This window comes from Anolis sagrei, chromosome 8 (assembly GCF_037176765.1).
Source record: "Anolis sagrei isolate rAnoSag1 chromosome 8, rAnoSag1.mat, whole genome shotgun sequence".
NCBI lineage: Eukaryota > Metazoa > Chordata > Lepidosauria > Squamata > Dactyloidae > Anolis > Anolis sagrei.
Window position 1 is genome coordinate 29,374,566 of NC_090028.1, and position 24,233 is coordinate 29,398,798.

At 50.0% G+C, this 24,233-nt stretch overlaps 1 protein-coding gene across 3 annotated transcripts in view; it reads left to right on the top strand.

The window, feature by feature from the left end:
- The window catches only part of ZFHX3 (zinc finger homeobox 3), a 206,888-nt gene that overhangs the window by 152,886 nt on the left and 29,769 nt on the right, over positions 1-24,233 (top strand). For all 3 annotated transcript variants that reach the window (XM_060788469.2, XM_060788470.2, XM_067471081.1), the window contains 2 exons: positions 1,190-1,686; positions 20,035-20,266. In XM_060788469.2, coding sequence (XP_060644452.2) covers positions 1,190-1,686; positions 20,035-20,266 — 729 coding nt within the window. The remainder of the gene's footprint in view (positions 1-1,189; positions 1,687-20,034; positions 20,267-24,233) is intronic.

Genomic DNA, 24,233 nt, shown 5'->3' on the forward strand with positions numbered 1-24,233 from the left:
CTTGGTATATTAAATGTAAAAGTAGAAATGTCTTGGTTTTTATTCAGACAAAAATTGCACGTATGCACAAGGCCAGAGGTGGAATTACAAAGAGCTGCTTTCAGATATCCTAAATGTTGTTGTGCAAGTCAAGAAAACAGGAATGAGATAGAGCTGAAAATAGAAACCTTTAATGTTGAAGTAAACAGAAGGAAGATTGTGTCAACTGTGCTTAGAAATGGTATGAAGAGTATGCAGTGGCCGTACAAATGCAGAAAAAGTGGTGAGGAAGGAATAAAGTTTTCATGTAATTTAGGAATAACAATAATGCAGGACACAAGGCTTAGCAGCATGGCCTTGCCAGTCCAACAGTGACAGGAGACTGTTATGTCTATTTAAATTCATACTCCATGCTGCTTAAGTGGCAAGTGGATTGAAGCAAACTGGAGGACTTGTGCATGTCTTCTTCCTTGTGGAGTTTGTGTGTATGTTCAGGGATTTAGACGTTTTAACTCAGTGGCTCCCAACCTTTGGTCCTCCAGGAATTTGGACTTCAACTACCACAATTCTTAATAGCTGGTAAGATGGCTGCGATTTCTGGGAGTTGAAGTCTAAAACACTGGGAAACCAAAGGTCAGGAACTGCTGGTTTAACTTAACTTGATGTCAGAAGTCCTCTGGGGGAATTGGGAGGTGAAGGTGGAGCATCCTTGGTACAGAGTTCTTGGCTGTTGCTTGACTGAGCCAGAGCTTTGGTGAAACTTCTGGATTAGAACAAATGCCTGAAGACAGTCTTTGTGTTTCTGCAGTACATTTGAAAACATTTTCCCAGCATTATATTGAGAATATTATTTGGTTAGTCATCAGGTGTTTATCACTCCGATTACCCTCCTGGATCCAAGACTGCCTTGGAATAGCTTTGGAAAACTCTTCTTTTTATACCAGTGTGTTTCACTTGTTGGTACAAAAAGGAATATGTGACCTAAGCATTTATTTTCCATTTTCCCCAGAATTTTCCATGTGTCCATTTCAGGTCATGGAATAAAATGGGGGCTGTGTGTTCATTCACCACCATACTCCCATTTGTGGCCCAGGCCTGCACCCCCTGAAGTGGTCAGGAGCCTCCTTGGCCCAGGCTCTTTAAGGCACCCCTGAGAGGCCTCTCTTGTCTCTGCAGAGCATTTTTGACTGATTGTCTTTTTTTTGTGCAGTAGGTGGAGAGATCCCCTTGGACATGAGGCTTGGGGGTGGACAGCTGGTCTCTGAGGAACTCATGAACCTGGGAGAGACCTTCACGCAGACCAACGACCCCTCGCTGAAGCTCTTCCAGTGTGCCGTGTGCAACAAGTTCTCCACGGACAACCTGGACCTGCTAGGGCTGCATATGAACATGGAGCGCAGCCTGCCGGAGGAGGAGTGGAAGGCAGTGGCGGGGGACTCCTACCAGTGCAAGCTGTGCCGCTACAACACGCAGCTCAAGGCCAACTTCCAGCTCCACTGCAAGACCGACAAGCATGTACAGAAGTTCCAGCTGGTGGCCCACATCAAGGAGGGGGGCAAGGCCAATGAGTGGAGGCTCAAATGTGTGGCCATCGGGAACCCAGTGCACCTGAAGTGCAACGCTTGTGACTACTACACCAATAGCCTGGAGAAGCTGCGACTACACACCGTGAACTCCAGGCATGAGGCCAGCTTGAAGCTCTACAAGGTAAGGGAGAGCTCCTTCATCCCAGTTGGTCCCTGTGGGGTGGATCTCCATCTTAGGAGACATCCTCAAAAATTGTTCTAGTGTTTGTAAACCATTTGGAGTCCCAGCGTTGAGAGAAAGGCAGGTTATAAATTAATCTACAGCATTGTTGTGATTGATAGTTGATGATTTCAAATGAAAAACTAGGAATAAATGACCATTTCTTGTAGTGGAGTACTGTGGGGATCACTCATGGGTCTATAGCAGGCATGGGCAAACTTCAGCCCTCCAAGTGTTTTGGACTTGAACTCCCACAATTCCTAACAGCCAGTAGGCTGTTAGGAATTATGGGAGTTGAAGTCCAAAACACCTGGAGGCCCGAAGTTTGTCCAAGTCTGGTCTATAGCTTTTCAATTTGTATATCAATGGCCTTGAGTTTGAGCAGAGCAATGAAGCTGCTCGATTTGCAGAAATATTGAAGCTGGTTAGTACAAAGAGAGAAGGTTCCAAAAGGATCACTTCAGGCTGTGGAATGGGCACTTTAATGGCAGTTCTGATTTTGGAAAAGGATATTGCAGAGCAAGAAGGAGTGCAAAAGTGGGCTGCAGCAGTAGCTTGAAACAACTCACCAACAAGAGGAAAGATTTTGCTCTTTGGGGTGCTTGAAGTGGGAATGATGCTGCTAGTGTGGGCCCCGAACGCATTTAGCAGGGCCCTTGCCATGTTCCAGGTGGGGCTCTGGGGCACAGACCTCTTTATGGAACTCGGGCTGGAGTAATGGGGCATTTGGCTGCCCATGCACCTAGGAGTCCTGGTAGCAATGCACCATTGTCCTGTTCTTTCAGACCCTTGGGGCTTCTTCCTCTGCCCATGTCTTCTTTGGGTTGCACACTTCTACTCATCCCCTCCCCCTCTGACTTCATCCATGTTGTCTGGGAACAAGAGGCTCTGCATAAAGTAAATAGCCCTTTCACTTGCGAAGCAGAATTGCTCCAGACGTTTCTATTGATTTTCCCTGGACTTAAAGCTTCACCTTTTTCTCTAATCATCCCATAATGGCTTTAGTATGAACAGTCAGGTACAAATTGCCATAAATCTAAGCAGCTTCACTTCATGGACCTTCCATTCACTTACGCATGCTGTCTGTCTTGCTTTCCACTTCTGTTTTCTTTGGCTTCCCATCTTACAGGCTCATTGTCCTCCACATCTGTTCCTGCAGTCAATGGTGACAGGTGCACTTCTATCACCTTCCACCAAAACATTCTTGTGTACCTGTTCTGGTTGGGTGGTTGTGGCAGTCCCCATGAACAGGGATTGACAGATGAAGCTTCAGCCAAAGAGAGTAAACCCTTGCCAAGTACCTGATCTCTCAGATTCTCCCAGTGATGTCTTTTGAGCTAGTAAAACAGGCCTGGAACTGTCTAGTGACCAATGGAAGATCTTGCCCTGGAGGACACATTATCTGTTAGCTGGTCAGGCAGCAAAGCCAATAGGTATTGCATGGGTGGCACAGGCCAGAATGGTCTCCCAGTTGATGACAGCTGCATCTGCTGCGGGTGAGTGTAGCAAGGCAGCTCCTTCCCTCTTGAGAATTTCTCCATCCCTCCTACAGGTACAAGCTCTGAGTCCCCCACATATAGAAACCTCCACTCTGTGTGCCCCCAAGCGGGCAGAGACACCTGTAAGCTTGTTTCAGTGAAGTGTGAGCCCAAATGCCTGCTTGCAGCTTCGTCCCCTCAGCTTTACTGAAGCCACTGGGAAGTAGGGGTAGTGGCATTCCTGCACAAGACACCTCTACAAACCCAGAAGAGTGTGGAGGGGCCTATCCCAAGACATCCTCTTCCAGTGCTCAGGCCTCTACAGCTGGGGGCCAGGGAGCGGCCTGGGAGCTGCTTCTCTCCTTGCGTGGGATATTGGTGGGGTGTTGTTTTTTTCCCTTGCTAATGTAATCCATTAGCCTGGCACATGCATAATCAGTTTAGAGTGCAGTTAACTGGATGTAATCGAGTTCTTGCCTCTGCTGGAGAAAATCCTCTCCAGATGCTGCCCGGGTGAGAGAGCGCCGGGCTTATCGGGCTTGCAATCCTCAGGCTCTGCCTTTTGGCCATTTCCCCTCAAGCAGCCACTCCTCGGCTTCCATACACCATTCGGCCTAGTGTCAGAGGCGCATCAGAGAGGCTGCCCAGCAGATTCATGAGAGGCTGTGGGCTTCAGGACTATAAAGATGGCATGTGTGGCGTACTTTGGTGACTCAGAGTTCATCTGAGTGAGAAAAGGTAAAGAAACGCAAGACTGAAAAGAATGAACCATGCTTGCATTATTAAAGAGAGAAAGGCCAATCTAGTTAATCCCCCTGTTGGGTTTCATCCCTGGGCTGCACAAGTCTCTTGTGTCAAGTTTCCAGACCTCAATGAGCAGCTAGACTATAGAGATAGGATTAAGCTGAGGGATTCTTTTTTCCATTTTAACATGCATGTTTCCCAAAAGGGCTTTGTCTTTCCTCCTCCTGCTAGCCACTGCCTCCCCACACCTTTTGAAGATGTAGGAATATAATTTTGTGAAGGAACTTCCTCTTTTAAGTTTTATTGCCCTAGGTTGACCATGTGGTCTCTGCCATTATCTTTTCTGCCTTTTCAGCCTTCCAGTGAGGACACATTTTGCCTCTCCCTTTAGGCAAAATGTAGCTGCATTGATTTTTTTTTTAACTTTTTACTCTTTTACTTCTTCAGAAGGTGAGATTTAGTAAGCTAGTTGGCTCCAAGACCTTTTCTATCTAGAATGTATTTCTTTTTTTACTTCAATAAATATTTTTGAACCTAAACTTCTGACTCTGCAATCCTGTGTCATCCTGAGAATAGAAGCTTATTCCAGCTTCACCACACATAAGTTTCTGCTGGTTATGAAGTTCTGATTTTCTGCTGTATTTGTGGTGGAATCACCCCAACTGAGGGTTACGAGCCAAGCAGCTCAGATTTCCCAGCACCCCCAAACTAATAGAGTAGTTCAGAAATGTATTTAAGGATCCCATGTCTTTGGAGTCTTGCTCTGCAAGCTATGAACTGCTGGTGTTTATGAGACATGGGCTACTCCACAGGCTACTCCACAGCATGCCACATTTGGGGGGGGGGGGATGCCTGGGTGCTCCTTCTGTCACTTTTTAAGGTGATAGGAAGACAAGGGGTTCCCAGTTCCTTCCTGTCCCTTGGAGTTTCTTAGCAGTTTGTTAATTCATTAGTGCTTTTTTCTTTTCTGCGTCAATGATCGAATCGCTTGTTTATGCTCCCTTATCCCCCTCCCCACATAAATTTGCCCACATGGAGCTTCCGAGCAGAGAGAGCAGGAGCAAAAACATTACCAGAGCTGCTTTCTGCGCATGTTACTCACTTGAGCTGCCTTTCTGCTGACCTGGTTTTTCAACCATGCGTTGCTGAGAAGTTGGCTTTCATTTTCCCACATTGCCCCCTTCAGAGAGTTCACTGCTGCCTGTGCAGTTTCCTTTTCTCCCCAGAATGGAAATTGATATTCTTGGTTTTCCTCCCCAAAAAAACGGGGGCAGCAGTGCTTGCCCTGCTCTGCTGCTTGCCCTGGCTTTGCCCTCTCTGGCTTTGTGGTGGGATTGTTGTCTCTGCTGAAATCTTGCCACCTTTGCTGGTGCTGAGCAGCAGCACAATTCTTTGGCGCCTTCTTCCTCCAGTGGCAGGAGCTCCTACTTAGGCAAATGTGGGCCGGACCAAGCTTCACATTGCTCCAGACCTGGAGGGTGTGAGCTGTGGCCATATTCCAGGGCTGAGCCTGGATGGTTCTTGGTTTGAAGTCTATGGCTTTTCCCCTTCCCTTTTTGCCCTTTGGATGGGGGCAAGATGATGCTTCCGAGGTACTTTGGTTTTGCCTGGCATGCAGAAATAAAATGATTACCCTCCCTCCACACACACAAACACACACACACACCCCCAAAAGAAAAAGAAGAAAAAGCAGCTGGAAGTGTTTCATGAAGCCAAAAAGCAAATCCCCTTGAGAATGAGATGCTAATTACACAGATAATTAATCCAACAGATGTTGCTCTTCGCTGGTAGAGATCATGCTGGTTAAGCAGGCATCCTGCTTCCTGCTCATAGGGCCTCAACTTGCATCTTGTATTTATCATTTTCAGAAGAGCAGGAATGCCCAGGACGAGAGTTCAGGTGGCCCAACAGGCATCTATGGGGATCCTTGCATTTGCCCTCTTCCATCGAACTGAGATACTAGGCAAATGCAGCCCTCTCTCCACATCCTCTGTTAATATATTTCCTGTGTCGGTGCTGAAATGGCTATCTCCACATGAGAGTCATCAAATCTGATGTTAACAGTTCCTTGATCAGGGGTCAGCATCCTTTGTCCCTTTCAGAAACCAGTCCCTTGATTTTTCAGCACCATCAGTAAAACCTAGATATATAGAATTATTTATTTTATTTTATTTTATTTACAGCATTTTTACCCTGCCCTTCTCAACCCCCGGGGGAAGGGGACTCAAGAGATGGCACAGCTTCCACAGGCTTTTTCTTACCTTCAGCCTCAGGCTTCTTCATTTTTATCATACCATCGGGGTAGAAATTCAACCTCTCCATCTCAACACGCAGATTGGTACTGGTTTGGGGGTTTTGATCCCATTTTTAAAATGGAGCGAGCCCTCATTCCTCCATCCATCCCAATACTTCTTTCTCTTCTCAAGGTCACCTGTAATTCCTGGAACATGCTGTCGTTGATCCTGTCTATTTCTTTTGGAATTTGCAGAGCAAGTAGCAGGGTTTCTGCCACCTCTTTGGACCAAGGGCTGTAAATTCAGCCAGAGCTCTTCTTTCAAGAACCTCGTGAAAGATATGAAGGGCCTGGGCTGGATTGCCAGAATGAGGAGGGGCATGGGAGGAGGCGGGAGAGAGAAATATGGTCTAGGGCACTCAGGTACTGCTTGGGATCCTGGCACCTCCTGTAAATCATGGTTCCTGTGTTTGATTCAGCATAATTGATGTGGCCTCCTCGCCCACAGCTGATGGGGATTATATCAGCTTGGTTTAACAGCCTCATTTTCGACTCCCAGTGCCCCTTGTTTTAATGTGTTTCAGTTAATGAGGTAGAAGAGTGGACGAGGTTTTGCCATTTATCCTCAGCCGGTGGAGGTGGTTTCGAGGCTCTGTTGGCACAGAGATCACCACTCCTGGGCCTTACAGGAGCCTTTGCTCTTCATCTGGAGGGGCTTTGGAGTGGGGTCTGCACAGGTTCCCTGGCAGGGTAAAGGCTCTGGAGTCCACAAGGGCCCCCTCCATCACTTCCGATCAGCCCTTTGTGTTGAAGGGTTTGGACCTGCGTGGCTTAGTTTGGCAGGTGGAGGAGCCACTGGTGGTGGGGGTGGGCTTTGGCTCCGCCTTGAGGGATGAAAGCGACTGCTCTGTGCAAGAGCCAGAGGCCGAGCATGACACCCCTTTGGTGTCCCCCTTGGCTGGGTGGATTTCCGGTGGCCTGACACCACTGAGTGTGCTTTTTCCTGAATGGCAGCGGCTGCAGGTGGAAAGAATGGACACCCCCTCCTCTGTTTAGCATTCTGGTGTGAAGTGCCTATAAATAGTTAAGCCGCCTGTTATCTAAGCCCTGGCTGTGTGCCAGGCCTTGGCATCAGCTGGCTGCCAGCACAGCCGCCGCCGCCTCCAAGGCCTGCCTGTTTCAGGGCTCCTAGAGGCAAAGCTGCCGTTGGTTTAAGCAGGAATTAAATAATTACCAAGCCTTAGCTCTCCCCACCTTCTGTGAATTGATGCTATAAATTGTCCGCCTGCTTGCATTTCATGTGAATTATGTCATATGTGATCCCCTTTGATTTTGACATGCCTCCGTTTGTGAATACATGAGCCTTTGAAAGGATTGTGGTTAGCCTGGGGGTGCTGAGTGTGGAACAAGCAGAAGGCTCTCCTCTATCTGCAGCAGCCGAGCGTCCGGTCGGGAAAGCTCTTGCTGCAGCTGGGCACATGAGAGGTTGGAGGCCTGACGGGACTCTGGGTGCCGCTCGATGGCTCTCAACCACTTGAAGCGCCTCTGAAATCCTACCACCAAGGTAGATCTGGGCTGTTATGGTTGCGCAGATGAACTATGGTTTGAGGGAAGCCGTCCCTGAGTTTGTGGGCTGATGAGCGATTCCAGAGAGGCAGGAAGGATTGTGCCCACTCTGGGGAAGTGAATCCTCTGAAAGGTGAAGCAATGGTAGCCCAGCAGGTTCTTTGGCCAAGATTGCACCACTGTAGCATTGTTCTTCAAACTCATCATCATATTGACCTTGTTGAACTTGCATAAGCTGCTGTCTCACAATCATTGACTCCCCTGCTTAGCTGGGTCTCCATTGCTTGGCTTTGGGGCACAAAAGCCTGGCTTCCCTGTCTCTCTGGAAGGCTCGTGTGGGGGCTTCTCCAACCCGATGCTCTTGAATCCCTTTCACATTCTGGAGAGTTTCCGCATTGTGTTTCTGAGCTGAGAGCATAGGCTGGTCTGTTTCTGAAACAGCTGGTTTCCTGTGAGTTTGATTGGGCTGTTTAGCTGGTATCTCACTCAAATTGTTGTTGTTGTTGTTGTTGTTGTTGTTGTTGTTGTTGTTGTTCTGTCCCATCTTTCCCCCCAATAATGGGGTATCTTTACAACATATTAAATTCCAATACAAATAAAAAACATTCAATAGTATGTGTGTGTGTGTGTTTGTGTGTGTGTTACTTTAAAAGCAAACCAACTGTAGACTTAAAATAATTTGCACTCCTGGAAAGAAACTTCAAAACACATCAAAACAGCACTACCCAGGTCATAGGAGGGTGGTGAATGTGGCACAAGGAGGACCAGGGTGCCTTTGCTGACGGGGAAGCCTGCCCTGAGCCCAAAGCAAGGCCCTGCCATCCACGCCTCTCCTTCCTCTTCAGGCACAATGTTCTCATCATCTATAATTAGCCTGCACAAGTTATTTATTACCTGGAGGCATCTAGGCAGAGTTGTGCCAGGTCCTGGCAAGACGGCATCTCTTTGTGGATCAGGCAGTCTTTGTAGCAGATGGTAAGGGTGGGGGCTGATATGTTGATATGTGGCAAGCGCATGCCAATGCTCCCTGCACACTGGGACAGGAGAAAGCCATGGGAGGAAGCCAGTAGACCACAGTTTTGTTTAGGAAATTTCCCCTTGGAGGCAGGTAGGTAGGTAGGTAGGTAGGTAGGTAGGTAGGTAGATAGATAGAGATAGACAGATAGATATACTGTGCTTTCCATCCTACACCTTTGTTCTAGAGTGGAGACTCCACAGCCTTGAGCCTTTAAAAATATCAACATGTGTTTTATCCTCTTATTATTTTGAATTTATTTTTCTAGTAAGTCTTTATGTTTGTTTGTTCCTGCTGACTTCAGCTGGCTTTTTGACCTTCTGGCCCAGAGCCTCTGTCCCCTGTGCTTGGGTTGTATCAGAGGTGGGTTTTCTGCAGAAGGTGTCTCCTCCTGTTCAGTCTGGCCATGAGCATGGGTCCATTGTATGGGCTTGTGGGTGGTTTTTTCAGAGAGGGTCAGGAGGAGCAACCCAGTCTCTTTCCCATTGGGGCCAAGGAAATACTTCTCCAGGTTGAGGCCTTGCTCCTAGCTCTATCTCAGAGGCCCTCCCCTTCAGTGAATGGGTTGGAGGGGCCTGGTGTGGCTCCTGGCCATGATGGATGGATGGCTTGCGATGGCTGCTGCTGTGGGGCTGGGGAGCTGCCTCCCTTGCCTCCTGCCCCACCTACTCAGCCGCCACTGTCCCCAGAGAGGTGGTCGTCAGTCCTCCCCAGTCGTCTGCGGTGGCACAGCTTCCTTGTTAAGGAGGAATTTGTTTTGCTGTCCTGCAAATCTGAAGCCAGGCTCTGGCCTCCCTCTGGGTTTGCGCCCCTCCTCATTAAGCTGGTTGGGGCTATTGATTGGGCATTTGTGTTTGGAAGAGTCTTACTTACTCCATGCATTATCTTGACAGATTGATCAGACCTGATTGAGAACCTCTTAAAGGAACGAACAGCTGTAATGGGAAAGTTGGACTCTGTCATCCGTTAGGGTGATTCTGGGAGCGAGAGGAACAAGGCTGACATCTTGGAGCAATTGTATTTACAATTAACATGGCTGAAAACGATTGCCTCTATTGATCCCCCCTTCCTGCAATTACAGCCCCATTGTTTACATTCCAGCACTTCAGTTATAAAAAGGAAATTCAATAATTATTGCATTATTTAAAGTTAAAGTGCCACAGAGTTTGCTGGCTGTGCTTGCTGGTTGATTTAGCGTTCAGTAAAATCTATGCTGAGCTTTCCATCTTTAGGCTGAGCTATATTGGCTTTTAATGAGGCTTCAAGGGTGGAGCAGAAGCCCACCTGCCGGCTGGATGGTGTCTTTTTTTTATAAAAAAAATTATTTATGGTGAAATCTAAAAGAGATTAAAAACAGCCCACAGGACAGGAGGGCTTCATGGCCAGCCATTTGTTTAACACAGGGCCGCTTTGGGCTGGCTAGTATTCCTACCCTACAAGGGGGTGGGGGTGAGCAGAGAAAGGGAGGGAGGAAGAACCTCAGAGAGAGTGGCTTTCTAAGTTCAGGGGAAGGATTTGCAGGTGCCCACAGCAGCAACAGGCAGGTTCCTTGCTGCCCTTTTGTCCACCCTTTCTTCCCCTGTAGCTGCCCTTGGAAACCAAGTTGCCTGAGGCTGCTCTGTAGGCAGGTGAGTAGTTCCTCCAGGGATGAAAGGCAAAAGAAATGGACCTCAAGTCTCCTGGAACAATTTGCAGGCAAGCATCATATGCTTACTTCAGCTAGAATCCATGCAGCTGGGAGGGAAATGGTTTATTTGTGTGTGTGTCTTAATTATGGCCTTCAGTCAGCAAACAGTTTCTGCCAGGGGCTCTAGGGAATGCTGTGTGGGAATGTGCCTTCAAACCTCCTGAGAGCTTAGGGCAACTCCAGAGGTTTTCTTAGTCAAGGGCTCCTCAAAGGTTTTTTTTTTTTTTTTTTTTTTGCCAGGAGTTCCTTCCTCTGACATGCAGCCTATGATATTGGCTGATGCTCTCCCATCCAAGGCCTTATCAAAGTTGATCCTGCTTAGTTTCCAAGATCAAAGAGCATCTGGTTCCTGTAGGGTCTTTGTGCTCTGCTAAAGAGCTTTATTCCTTAGGAAGTCTCTGAGGTGCCCTGTTTGAGTTGCCTTTGTTTCATGGAGGACCTTGCTGTTGGCTCTGGGATTATGCCTTCGTGGAGCATTTGCCACAAGCAGAGCCCCCTGTAAAAGTTGGTCTTAACTGGAAAGGGTTGACAACCCCGAGTGGGGGCGGGGGGGGGGGGGGGGCTACTGCTAGCCAAAGTTTCAGGGGACACTCTTGAGGTGCTTCTCACCCCCAGTTGCCCATTCTAGGTGAAGAAGTGCCATGAAGGAAGCCACATCTACTGTTCTGAGTCTACAAGATTGGAGCACAACTCTTGAGGACATGGAATTCTCCTGTTTGTGGGCTCAAACTTGATAGCCATTCACAGCAATGACAACAAAAGACACTTTGCCACTACCCAGCATTCCTACTCCTGCCCTGCTCCTTCTGCTTACTTCTGTCCTTCAGGATTGTCCAAAGTCTAGTCTGAGCAACAAGAGGAGGCTCTGCAGTTATTTTAGCATTACGGGTGGGAGAACACCTTTCCACTTCACTGGCAATAAAAATGCAACTCTAATAAATTAAATGGCCTCCCATGACACCAGGACTTGTTGTAAGAAGAGTCTTGTGAAGTTGGCTCTGCTGTGCCTTCCACTCTTCTTCCTCTCCTGCCCTGCCTTCTGCCTCTGAGTCACCATCCTGAGCCATGTTCCCTCACCCTTTTTGCCCCTTTGGCAGTAGCGTTGGCTCGGTCTGTCCTTTCCTCATGGCTTTCTTCTTTCTGGATATCGGCCCTTAACTCATCACTTGTCCTGCTTAAACTGATTATTTGGTATAAGATGGTCACCTCTGTCACATGGCCCCCATGGTCCTGGCTGGGCGAGCGCCAATTCCCTGGAAGAATCCCTAAGCGAGGGATGTTCCTATCATAGTATGCCTCTCCCTGTCTTTCTGCTTTAAAAGTGACGCTTTGCCTCTCCGTGATCAATATTTTACATTCCATGCATGAAGAACCAGATGTAGGAAGCTTCCTGCTATTGGTGGCTCAGGCAGGGCCAGGATGAAATGTCGTGCCAGCCAAGATTTAGGGAATAAATCATTGTGCCCTATCAGAAGTTCACGAGCCTTTCTTAGTAACCAGGAAAAGTCTTCTGTCCTTTGGATTTTTTGCCTGGTGGTTTTGTTTGGCATACCTTTGCCCAGGTGAGTTGGGAGTAGCATCTTTGTAGACTGGGCAAACCTCCTAATGTGCCAGCTGGGAAGTACATGTTTCCTGTCGTAGTCACTGTGAATCGTACATTTGGTATCTGTGCGCATGCGCAGTACAGCTTTCGGAACCTTCTAGATAAAAATATAACAATTTTAGAGCCCACTAGCCCCGCCCCCCCTCCCCTCGAGTATAAGTAGCCCGAGGGCGGGGCTAGCCAGCAGTTCTCTTTTCCGCGCTATTGCAGTAGCTTGAGAACCTCTCTCTCTCGTTGCGAGCTTCTTCGATTTGACTCTGAACGTTGGGACTGGACTGATTTGTGACTAAGGTATCGGATTTTGATTCGGACTCTGTTTGCTGGCGATTGACCCGGACTGCCTGACCATTCCTTCAGCTGCCTCCCCTCACGTGCTCTTAGCGTGATGGCTACCACCTCCTTTAAGCGCTGCTCCAAGTGCCCTAACACCTACCCGGACACCGATGGGCACTCCCTGTGCTTGCAATGCCTTGGTGAGGGTCATCTCACCCAAGCCTGCTCAGTCTGTATGGCTTTTACACCACAGACCAGAAAGAACCGAGAGCTGAGGCTTAAGGCGGCACTTTACGAGAGGGCCCTGCTCCCTCCTGCTCCATCACCTCAGCAAACGGCCCCAGCACTCTCTGCTGTCCCCCTCCTAGATCAGGCTATGGGGCTGACCAAGAAGAAGGCCAAACGGCCCAGGGACAAGGCCTTACAAGATGGCCGCGAGCCAATACAGCGCAAAAAAGCAGCTCCAAAAAGGGCGGGAAGCGCCTCTTCGTCCCTCGCTGCTCAAGCCCCTCCCTCCACAATGGTGGAACCTCCGGGTCAATCAAGCCGCCCTCTCAGGGCACCTACCTTATCCCTCGAGGTGGGGGATGTGACTCCAATCAGGGCCCAGCACTCGGGACCGGAGGCCCCGGTCTCGGAGGCCTTCTCAACTCCCCTGATGCCAACGCTCTCTCCCTCCGGGGGTGGAGCCAGCGGGGAGGCTGCGCAGAGGGATGGGAGACCAGTCTCTGTGGCTCCTCCCACCTCTCCCCCTCTGGAGTCGGCGCCGTCCTGCAGCGGCGCGTTCGGGGGCATCTTCAACGCCCCTCCCCCTGGGATGGCAGAGGCGGCCGTGCGAGGAGCTTCTCCGCCTGCCGCCTCGGCAACGCCGCCCTTCGAGACCGACAACTTAGAAAGGGAGGCGCAATCCCCGAGGCCGCAGATGTCGAGCGCCTTCCAGGCGGAGAGACCGCAGAACTCCTCCAATGGCCCTTCGATGCCGGGAGCGGCACCAGCTACGGCCCCTTATCACAGCCAACGAAGGGGGGACAGAGGGTCCCACCGGCCGAGCAAGCGGCCGAGGCGCTCTAGATGCCCCTCCCGAAGGAGCAGGAGCTCTCGACGCCGGGGGCACAGAGCTTCTACGAGGTCGAGCCGGCGTTCAAGATCCTCCTCCTGCTCTTCCTCTTCCTCGACCTCCTCCTCGTCCTCCTCTTCATGCTCCAGGCGTCGGAGACGCGCCCGCCGCTCCAGAGCCCCATCGTCCCGCCCGGCTGAACATAGCCCCAGGCCCGCGACTCCACAGGGCTACTGGCAGATGACTCCTTCTGGCCAGCTCGTCTTTGTGCCGGCCCCGATCCCTTACTCGGTACCGGCGGGGCCTCCTCCTCACCTCCCTTTGCAGGAGCTTGGGGGAGTCTCGGGGCGGGGAGCATCGGCCTCTCTGGGGGGCCCTGCTGTGCAAGGAGCTCCAGCACGCTCCTCCCTGATCCCTGCTGAAGGGAACTTTTCTACAGGGGGCCATCAGCTGTCCCGTCTCGATACGGAGCCGGGCCGAGCAGTGTCCGGTAGTCAGTTGCATTGCCAGGAGGCGCAAGGGGGCGCTGCGACTTCAATGAACCTTGCAGTGCGTGCATCCCCAGCTGGGTTGGTGCCTGTGAATGTGGACCCGGCCCCTCTGACTGATCCGGGCCCAGCCATGGCTACCCCACTGAGAGCAACTGCTATGGACTCCTCCAGAGCCATTGATCAGGACATTATGGACCCAAGAGACAGTGACTCTGGCTCAGAGCCTCCTGATCCTTCCCAGACTCTAGGGGGTGAGGATGCTTCTTGTACTATGCCTGCTGATTTTCACAAATTTGCTGCTTTGGTGGAACGTATGATCAGGGCACTGAATATACCTGCCCCAAAGCAGCCTGAGCACGTGGAGGACCCGATGTTTCCGTCGGATGAGCAACATACAATCCCCACCTCTGCTCTCCCGCTTTTACCTTATCTACTGAAGTTAGCTAAGGTGGCTGACATGTCGCCTGGGGCAGTACCGGCGGTCCCTAGACGACTGGACACGCTATACAAGATTGATATGGCCACGGCCAAGTGGGTGTTAACTCCTCCCAAGGCGAACACCGTGGTGGCGGAGGTCACTAAATCTAAACGCCCCAAGGGCTCAGTGACCTCCCCTCCGGACAGAGAAGGGAGAAAATTGGACACCTTGGGTAAAAAGGCTTACCTTTCTGCCAGTTTATACACACGCATGGCTCATTATGCAACATATATGAGCGGTTACCAATCCTTTTTGTGGAACCGGATGTTGTTGTATATTGAGTCCATGCCCGGGGAGGAGCAGCGCCTTGCCAAAGCATTACAAGGGGAAGCCTTGGCGTTGTCAAAACTACAAAAAGACTTCGCCAAACATATGGCGGAGACAGCGGGAAATCTGTTCGCCACGGCCACCTCCATTCGCAGGCACGCCTGGTTACGGGCCGCTAATCTTTCAGAAGAGGGAAAGGCCTTGGCTGAGGAACTCCCTTTCCACGAGGAGGGCTTGTTCAACCCCAACACGGACGACAATTTGAAACAAAAGCAAGATGTTAGACAATCGGCCTCTAAATTCGGCTATTCTTGGCAGCCATATAGCCAGCAAAAGCCAAGATGGCAAAATCTTACCTCCTCTTACCGAAGGCCATTTAACAACTCCTCCTCGGGGCCTTTCAGAAATCGCTGGGCGGGTTCGTCAAGATTCCAGGGAGGTCGGCGAACCCCTTATTTTCAAAAGACCAGGGCTCAACCCTTCCAAGGGAAACCCAAGCCTTCTGGCGCCTCCAAGAAGCGCCTTTGACGTCCCTATGATGGTTAGCGGGCAGGATGTAACCGAACATCCTTCCGGCTTGTTGTGGGAGACCCAAGTTGTTACCCCTCCCCCGCAAGATTCACTTCCCTTAAGTGGTGGCAGCCCCGTTGGGCCTTTTTCATTGTTCAAAGACAGACTCGCTCCCTTCTACGATGAATGGGCAAGCATAACCACAGATGCCTGGGTTTTGTCTATTGTTTCCAAGGGTTATAGTATTGAGTTTGAAGACATCCCCAGGGTGGGCTTGGTTCGGGACACGCCCTTCTCCCCGCAGATTATGGAGGAAATTACAATGTTGTTACAGAAGGGGGCCATTTCGCTGGTCGACCCTTCTGCGGTTCCATTCTGTTTCTTTTCTAGATATTTTCTGATTGTTAAACGTGGGGGTGGAATGCGTCCGATCCTTGACCTTAGGGCTCTCAATAAACACGTTAAGCCCAAAAAATTTCGTATGGTGACTCTTGCTTCCATAGCCCCCCTGCTCTTTCGGGGGGCCTGGTTTGCGACCGTCGACCTTCGAGACGCATACTTCCACATCTCCATTGCCCCACATCACAGGAGGTTTCTCTCCTTTAGGGTCAATGGTCAAACATACTGTTTTAATGTCCTCCCTTTTGGCCTTTCAGCTGCCCCGCGGGTGTTCACAAAGTGTATGGCTGTTGTGGCCGCACACTTGAGGATGAGGGGCGTGTCCGTGTACCCGTACATTGACGACTGGCTGATAGTGGCTAGGTCTCGTGATTTGCTACAACATCACGTGTCCACGGTTTTGTCTCTTCTCCAGTCGCTGGGCCTCGTACTCAACCGGGAGAAGTCGGTCCTGATACCATCGCAGCGCATCCAGTTCATCGGGGCGCTCCTGGATTCGATTGCCGAGAGGGCTTTTCTCCCCGAGGACCGGTTCGACAACCTGCGAGACCTTCTCAATCGACTCATTGCCTCTCCCAGCACATCAGCCAAGCATGTCCAGGTCATCTTGGGGCACATGGCGTCGACCACGTCGGTTATCCGCCACGCCAGACTACGGATGCGGCCACTTCAATCGTGGTTCCTCTCCAGCTTCAATCCGCTATGGGACAATCCCGCCATGCGCTTGTTTCCCCCTCAGTGGGTCCGAGCTTCCCTGCGGTGCTGGATGGATCCAACCTGGGCCTGCGAGGGACTTTCCTTTTACGCCCCTCGCGCCACAAGCATGGTCACTACAGACTCATCCCTCATGGGGTGGGGGGCACACACCGGCGGCCTGGTGGCTCACGGGACGTGGTCAGAAGAGGAAAGCGCTCTTCACATAAACGCGCTCGAAATGCTGGCCGTAGACAGGGCTTTGAGGTCCTTCGAAAGGGTCATCGCAGGTCAGGTAGTACACATTCTCACCGACAACACCACGGTGATGTACTACCTGAACAAGCAGGGCGGTACCCGTTCGCAGACACTCCTGGACCTTACCACACAGATCTGGGAGTGGTGCATAGACAGAGGGATTCATCTCCTGGCGACACACGTGCCAGGAGAACAGAACTTGTTGGCAGACTCCCTGAGTCGAAACCCTCTGGCGAACCACGAATGGTCTCTGAATCTGGAGGAGGTTCGGAGGCTCTTCCTGGCGTGGGGCACGCCAGAACTGGACCTGTTCGCCACACAGTTCAATTCAAAATGCCACCTCTATTGTGCACGGACGCGAGCCGTGACCCGGGGCAGGTGTCTGGGGGACGCGTTCACGCTTGTATGGACGGGTCGGAGGACCTACGCCTTTCCTCCCTTCCCTCTGCTGTTGCGAGTGGTTGCCAAGATCCAAAGAGACAACGCCCAGTGTATTCTAGTAACGCCGTGGTGGCCGAGGCAGCCGTGGTTCTCGCCCCTGCGGCTATTAGCGAGGGGAATCTTCATCCCTCTCCCGCCCAGGACGGACCTACTCACATCACAGGGGGGCCAAGTGTTGTACCCAGAGGTACACAAACTGAGGCTGACGGCCTGGCGGATCCTGCCAACACCATAAACCCCCTGTTGGGTTTATCACAACCGGTGCTCCAGATCATTGAGGCAGCGCATAGACCATCGACAAGGCGCTCTTATGTCTACAAATGGGCGCGCTTTTCCTCCTTCGCTAGACAGCGAGGGGTGCTCCCTGACTCGGCCCCCATCTCTGTAGTGTTGGACTTTCTAGCGTCACTGTTGGACGCTGGCTTATCGTTTCCATCGTTGAAGTGTTATCTGGCCTCCATTTCCTGGTTTAGGCAAAAAGCGGGCCTTCCTTCCTGTTTTTTGGATCCTGTTGTTAAGTCGTTTTTAAGAGGGCTTAAGAACACTAGGCCTCCTGTGTCCCCGGTAGTCCCTTCTTGGAGTTTGGAACTTGTCCTTAATACGTTGATGAGAGCCCCTTTCGAACCTCTGGCATCAGTAAGCCTGTCCTGTCTTTCATGGAAGACGGCCTTTTTAATAGCCATTACATCGGCTCGGCGGTCTAGTGAACTCTGCCCTTAGGGTTGACCCGCCTTACCTTAAGTTTCATAAAGACAAGGCGGTACTACGGACAGACATCTCCTTCCTCCCTAAGGTCTCAACTCAGTTCCATATTTCTCAGGATTTGATTCTTCCTTCCTTTTTTCAGAGCCCTACAACCCAGTTAGAAAGGGGTTTGCATTTATTAGATGTTCGCAGGGCTTTGGCCTTTTATGTGGATAGAACGGCCGCGCTAAGAAGAACCCCTAAATTATTTGTAAAATATCGGGCTGATGTGTTGGGTCATCCAGTGTCACCTCAGAGACTTTCGTCCTGGATAGTGTCTACAATCCGCTTGTGCTACCGCATGGCGGGCAAGGACTTGCCTTTGCCTGTGAGAGGCCACTCTACGAGGGCAGTAGCCACATCGGCCGCGTTCTGGAAGGGAGTCCCCTTGGACAATATTTGTCGTGCGGCGATCTGGTCCTCACCTCATTCGTTTGTGACCCACTATAAGTTGGATGTTGTATCCAGGCGTGAGGCTCAGTTTGGCAGAGCAGTTTTGTTTTCGGCTGTGGCATGACGCCCGCCGTCCATGGTTAGTTAGCTCGCTATTCTACCAAATGTACGATTCACAGTGACTACGACAGGAAATTATAAGTTGCTTACCTGTAACTGTAGTTTCCTGAGTAGTCACCTGTGAATTCGTACATACCCGCCCGTCCTCCCCTCGGGTCATGCCACACCTTCTGGCTGCTTTGCGGCGGAAGAGAACTGCTGGCTAGCCCCGCCCTCGGGCTACTTATACTCGAGGGGAGGGGGGGCGGGGCTAGTGGGCTCTAAAATTGTTATATTTTTATCTAGAAGGTTCCGAAAGCTGTACTGCGCATGCGCACAGATACCAAATGTACGAATTCACAGGTGACTACTCAGGAAACTACAGTTACAGGTAAGCAACTTATAATTTCTTCTATGAGCAGCTTTGGATACAGGGGTTTGCATTACTCCCATTTAGTGAACAGAGAGCTATGCCTTACCAAGCTGGATGTTGTTGAATAATTTGAAGTTGTGATGGAGAAGCTTGCTGCTGAGGCAGATGGCCACAGACAGACCTCTCTGTAAGGCCATGCCATGCCTTTGTGGTCTGTGCCAGTTGATGGGGGTAAGTGCAGCATTTCCAAGTCTCAGAACAAGAACTGCTAGGTAGCAGCCTTTCCTTTCCCTTCCTTGCTGCTGAATCAGTTTAGCCTTTGGGTGTACTTGTGGGGTCCCAGAGGGGTTTCAGGGTTCCCAAACCAAGGTGTGTGTAAGGGACTTTCTTCTTCTCCAGATGGAAAAACTGAACTTAGCCCCATATAAACACCTGCCACAATCACTTAGCCTTTAATGCAGCATTTCTCAACCTGGAGGGGCGGGTCGCGAGGGGGCATCAGAGAGGTTGCGAAAGACCACCAGAATACACAGTATTTTGTGTTGGTCATGGGGGTTCTGTTTGGCCGAATTCTATGGTTGGTGGGGTTCAGAATGCTTTTTGATTGTAGATGAACTATAAATCCCAGCAACTACAACTCCCAAATGTCAATGTCTGTTTTCCCAAAACACCACCAGTGTTCACATTTGAGTATATTGAGTATTCATGCCAAGTTTGGTCCAAATCCATCATTGTTTGAGTCCATGCTGCTCTCTGGATGTAGGTGAGCTATAGCTTCCAAACTCAATGTCAATGCCAACCAAGCCCTTCCAGTATTTTCTTTTGGTCATTGGAGTTCTGTGTGCCAAGTTTGGTTCAATTCCATTGTTGATGGAGTTCAGAATGCTCTTTGATTGTAGGTGAACTATAAATCCCAGCAACTGCAACTCACACATGACAAAATCACCCCCCTCCCTCCCCAACCCCACCAGTATTCAAACTTGGGCATATCAGCTATTTGTGCCAAATTTGGTCCAGTGAATGTAAATACATCCTGCGTAACAGATATTTACATTACAATTAATATCAGTAGCAAAATTACAATTATGAAAGCAGCAACAAAAATAATGTTATGGTTGGGGGTCACCACAACATGAGAAACTGTATTAAGGGGTCACGGCATTAGGAAGGTTGAGAACCACTGCTTTAATGTATCCAAATACCCTGTGTGCGTTGCAGCTGGCAACATGGTTTTCATTTAGGATTGCCTTACTAGCCATTTCATTCAGAGAGGGAGAGAGAGAACGTTTCATTTAGAAATCCAACAACCAGAATAAAAACTCTGGAGACTCAGTACAATTCAGGTTTCTGTGGTGTCTCCTCTCTAAGATCCTGGCAGGGGCTGGGGGGGGGGGGCACTCCCTAGGTACCCATGATTCTTGAAGGAGCTCCTGCCTTTTTCCCGGGGCTCCCTCACTTGTTCTGCCCAGGAATGCCCAAGCACTGACCACCTGTTCTGCTCCCGCAGCACCTTCAGCACCATGAGAGTGGCATCGAGGGGGAAGGCTGCTACTACCACTGCGTCCTCTGCAGCTACTCCACCAAGGCCAAGCTGAACCTCATTCAGCACGTGCGCTCCATGAAGCATCAGCGCAGCGAGAGCCTCCGGAAGCTGCAGCGCCTGCAGAAGGGCCTCCCAGAGGAGGAGGAGGAGCTGGGCCAGATCTTCACCATCCAGAAGTGCCCTGTGCCTGATGCGGGTGAGTGGCCCGGGGCCCTCTTTTCCACTTTCACAAGGGCACCTATAGGTATGTGTTTTTTCCTCAGCCCATTTCATTCCTCCCCATTCGCTATTTGTTCCAGTTGGATCTGGCCTTTCCCCTCAGAATGGGGTACACATCTCTTCTCCTCTCCTCCCCACAACAGACAGCTGAGAGACAGAGAGTGGCTCCAGGTCAGCTGGTGAGTGGCTTGGAAGAGTGGGGACTGGAGCTGAATTCACCAAGGCCTGCTCCTTGTGGCCATCACTGGATCACACTGGCTAGGAGACGTAGCCCTGCCCCAGCAGTTCAAAGCCTGCCCTTGTTTCTCTTTAATTCCCCCATTCATGTTTTCTCACACTCACCTTTACTTGGCACTTTAAGTTTTTCTCAGCATACTGTTTAAACACAGAAATCCACTTTTTGCCGTGAAAAGAGGGAGGTGGGTCTCTGACGGCTGTCTCTAGTATTTCATTCTTGGGCAAGTAGTGGAGACTCTCAGGTGGAACTTGTTTGGGCAGAGGCCCAGGGCAGATTGGGCATCTTGCTGGGAGAAGAATCGCATTGCCCAAACCCCCATTGAAACTCTGCACGCTTCCTTTCTGCCAGCATACTAAGGCCTCTCCATTTAGACTGGCACTTCACTGGTTGTGACAGGCATGTGTTTTGATAGGGCTTTTTATGTTTCAGACCAGTGTTTTTGATAGGATTGCTCATTTATTTTATATATTTTTAGTAGCACATTGTTTAAATTTTTGTTAGAAGATGCCTTAGGTTCTACAAAGGGAGAAAGGTGGGATAATAAGTAAATATAGGAAGTGTGGACAGACAGACATAGGGGCTCTGCTCTCTGCAAGTCCCTTTGTTCCTGCCTGGCAGAATGGGGGTGAGCTTTCAGCTCTATGGATCTCAGACACTGAGAGCCCACTTACAGTGTTTTTGGGGAAGAAGGGGATGCAGAGGATAATGCGGAGTTTGGGGCGTCTTCAGGTGGGCAGAGGAATTGCCCTCTCCCCCAGGACTTTCTGTATATATTTCAGATTTCAGTATTAATGTCAAAAATATGTAGTATGGTTGTACATAGGATTTATGCTACATTAGAACAGTTAAGACTAATATCACTTAAGTAAAAGAAACATTAAATATTAAATAACAAAAAAAATAAGATGTACACAGCTGCCCAGAACAGAAGGCACCCCACAACCTCACAGGGTATTGGCATGTTCTTTGTGCACCCCATGGCCTTCCTCTTCAGTCAAATGTGGCCCAGCATACCTCTGCCCCAGGGTTAGTTTCTTTATGCTGGGTCTGGGTAGTTTGTCCTGAGTGTTGTGTTTTGGCCCCATTTGTGCCTGAATCCTCCCCCAAGAGGGAAGCACTGGGGAGTAACACTATGCTCTAGGAAAAAGGGCCAAGCTCTTTGGGATGGTTCTTTTGTTTCTGGCAAGGAAGGCTCATCCTCCCCTCCCACATACTCTCTGTCCATAAGGGGGCAGTGAGCGGGGCAACTATGACTGGTTCGATGAGTTTTCCAGGCTGTATGGCCATGTTCCACAAGCATTCTCTCCTGACGTTTCACCTACATCTATGGCAGGCATCCTCAGAGGTTGCAAGGTTCTCTTTGAAGGGGTTCCCAGTGGACCATGGGAGATTGCAACAGGACATGAAGTACAGGGTTGCTTTCTTTTTCTGTTGGTTGAATGCCACGGCCTCCCTTTCTGTGTGCCTCTGGAAGGCAAGAGCCATAAACACCCCGTCACCCTCTTCCCAAAGCCATGCCTTAATGAGACCCCCCCCCGACCCCCCCCCAGCCCCTTGAAAGCGCCTGGCGGGAAGGATGTGGTTAGTGGGACGGTGGCAGGAAGGGTGCAGGCAGTGCATCTGAAACGTGGCAGAGGGAATCTCATAAACCCTCGGCTTGCTCCCTCCACCAGACACTTGTCATCAGCCGCGGCTCATGGCTTTCATTAAGCAACAAGAGAGGAAGCTCTGGTTGCTGACTAGTTCCAGAATGTTTTCCTTGTTCTGCGGAGGCCTCCTAAGCCCAGGAGGAGCCGACAGCTGCCTGGCTGCCTGAGATGCTGCCAGGACTCTTGGCAGGGATTCGGGGTCCCTCTGCTGGCGGCTTCTTACATGAAGCCCCTTTTGTTTTGTTGTTGCTGCTGCCGCCAGTCTGGGCTCTGGCTCTTCTTGGCACTTCCCCCGGCGTAGCACAGGCCTGGCCTCTTGCCCCTGGTCAGTCTGCCTCCATTCCCAAGGCCCTGCCCTTGGGCTCTGACCAGCAACATCTACTTTGGCCACAAAAACTGGAAACCACAGAGGGCTTTGCATCTCTACACAAAAGTTTAATAAACAACGGTGTGGTGCCTTAGCCTCTCCTGGGGATCGGAGTCCAGATTCACTCTCCCCAGACCTTCCATTCATAAGTTCTTTGGAGGACAAGTGGTTCCCAAATGCTCACATCATCATCTGGGTTGCTTTGGCTGCTAATGCCAGCAGAGACACATGAGCAGGTCCGAGGAAAATGGCAGCTGGACCACAGGACACCAGAAGGAGGTTTTCTCTGAGCAGTGGCCCTTTTGGTGTGGGCCAGGGCCCTTTCCCCACACCTTGGTGGGATTCCCAGTGCACGGAAGGAGGGTCCCTGCCCCAGGCTAAGCGGGGCTTGGATTCCTCTCTAGCCCATTGGTTGCTTTGCTGCCGCTTTTGTGGCAGGACAATAGCATTAATTCCGGCGTCGGGCCTCTGTTCTACTTGAGTGGTGCTGCGGCGGCCTCCCCTATTCTTTCCAGAATAAGAAGGGAGGGAAGTGCAAATGGTCAACCGGCCCCAAGATCTGTAGGACTGGAACTAAGGAAGGGCCTCTTCAATTTCTCCCCCCTCCCCGCCATGGCCTCAAGATATGTGAAAACTGGAGGCAAGGCTTCCAGCATTTCAGTGTATTGGAAGCTGCAATGGAATGAAGGCAGCGACCAGGGAAATGCCTCACTGCTATATATTTTTATCTTGTTTCCCCCTGACACACACACTCATCTCATGAACTCTCTTTCTAAAAATACATTGTTAAATAAAATTTAATAGTAAGAGGGTGAATTGATGAGGGTGCAGTCCAACAGAACAGCTTCCAAGTTATAATTAAGGTTTTTCCATGGAAGGAGGCACTACACTTTTCAGGTGCTGTGCTTCCCAGCATCTTCCAGCTCCCTATAACAGTAAAAAGACTGGTATTTTTCCCCCTTGAAATGTACCCAGTGCCATGGACTTGCATATCTTGAAAGTATCGAGTAAGATTAATTTCTCAGTAAAACTTTGGATTTCTTTAAAGATGATGTCTAAATGAGCTGTTTGCTCCAGTCTCATACATTCTTAATCAGAGGTACTTCATCCATTTCAGCAGATCTTCAATCCAATGTGTGCCAAGCTTAATTTATTGAATTATACCTAATTTTAAAAAAATTGTTTTCCATGTCAGGAGTGACTTGAAAAACTTCAAGTTGCTTCTGATGTGGGAGAACTGGCCATCTGCAAGGACATTATCCAGGGGATGCCTGGGTGTTTGGATTTTTTTACCATCCTTGTGGAAGGCTTCTCTCATGTCCCCACATGGAGAGCTGGAGCTGACAGAAGGAGCTCATCCGTGCTCTCCCCGGATTCAAACCTCGGACCTGTCGGCCTTCACTCCTGCCAACACAAGGGTTTTTTAAAAAAATCTAATCAAATTTGAATTGTTTTAACTGTGAAAAAACCTCTTCTGAAATATGTGTATTACAAATTAAGAGGCGTACAATTTTGGTTTGCTGAAAAAACTGTCACAATCAGTTGCCATATTTTTAGGGGTAAGCTCTGTTGAATTTTGTTTCCAAAATCCCTCATCGTAGATATTAAAAACACACACACACACCCTCTCTACCTCTTTGAAAAGGCAAAATAGTATTCTTTGAGGCAACAGTAGAAGTATTCCTTCTGT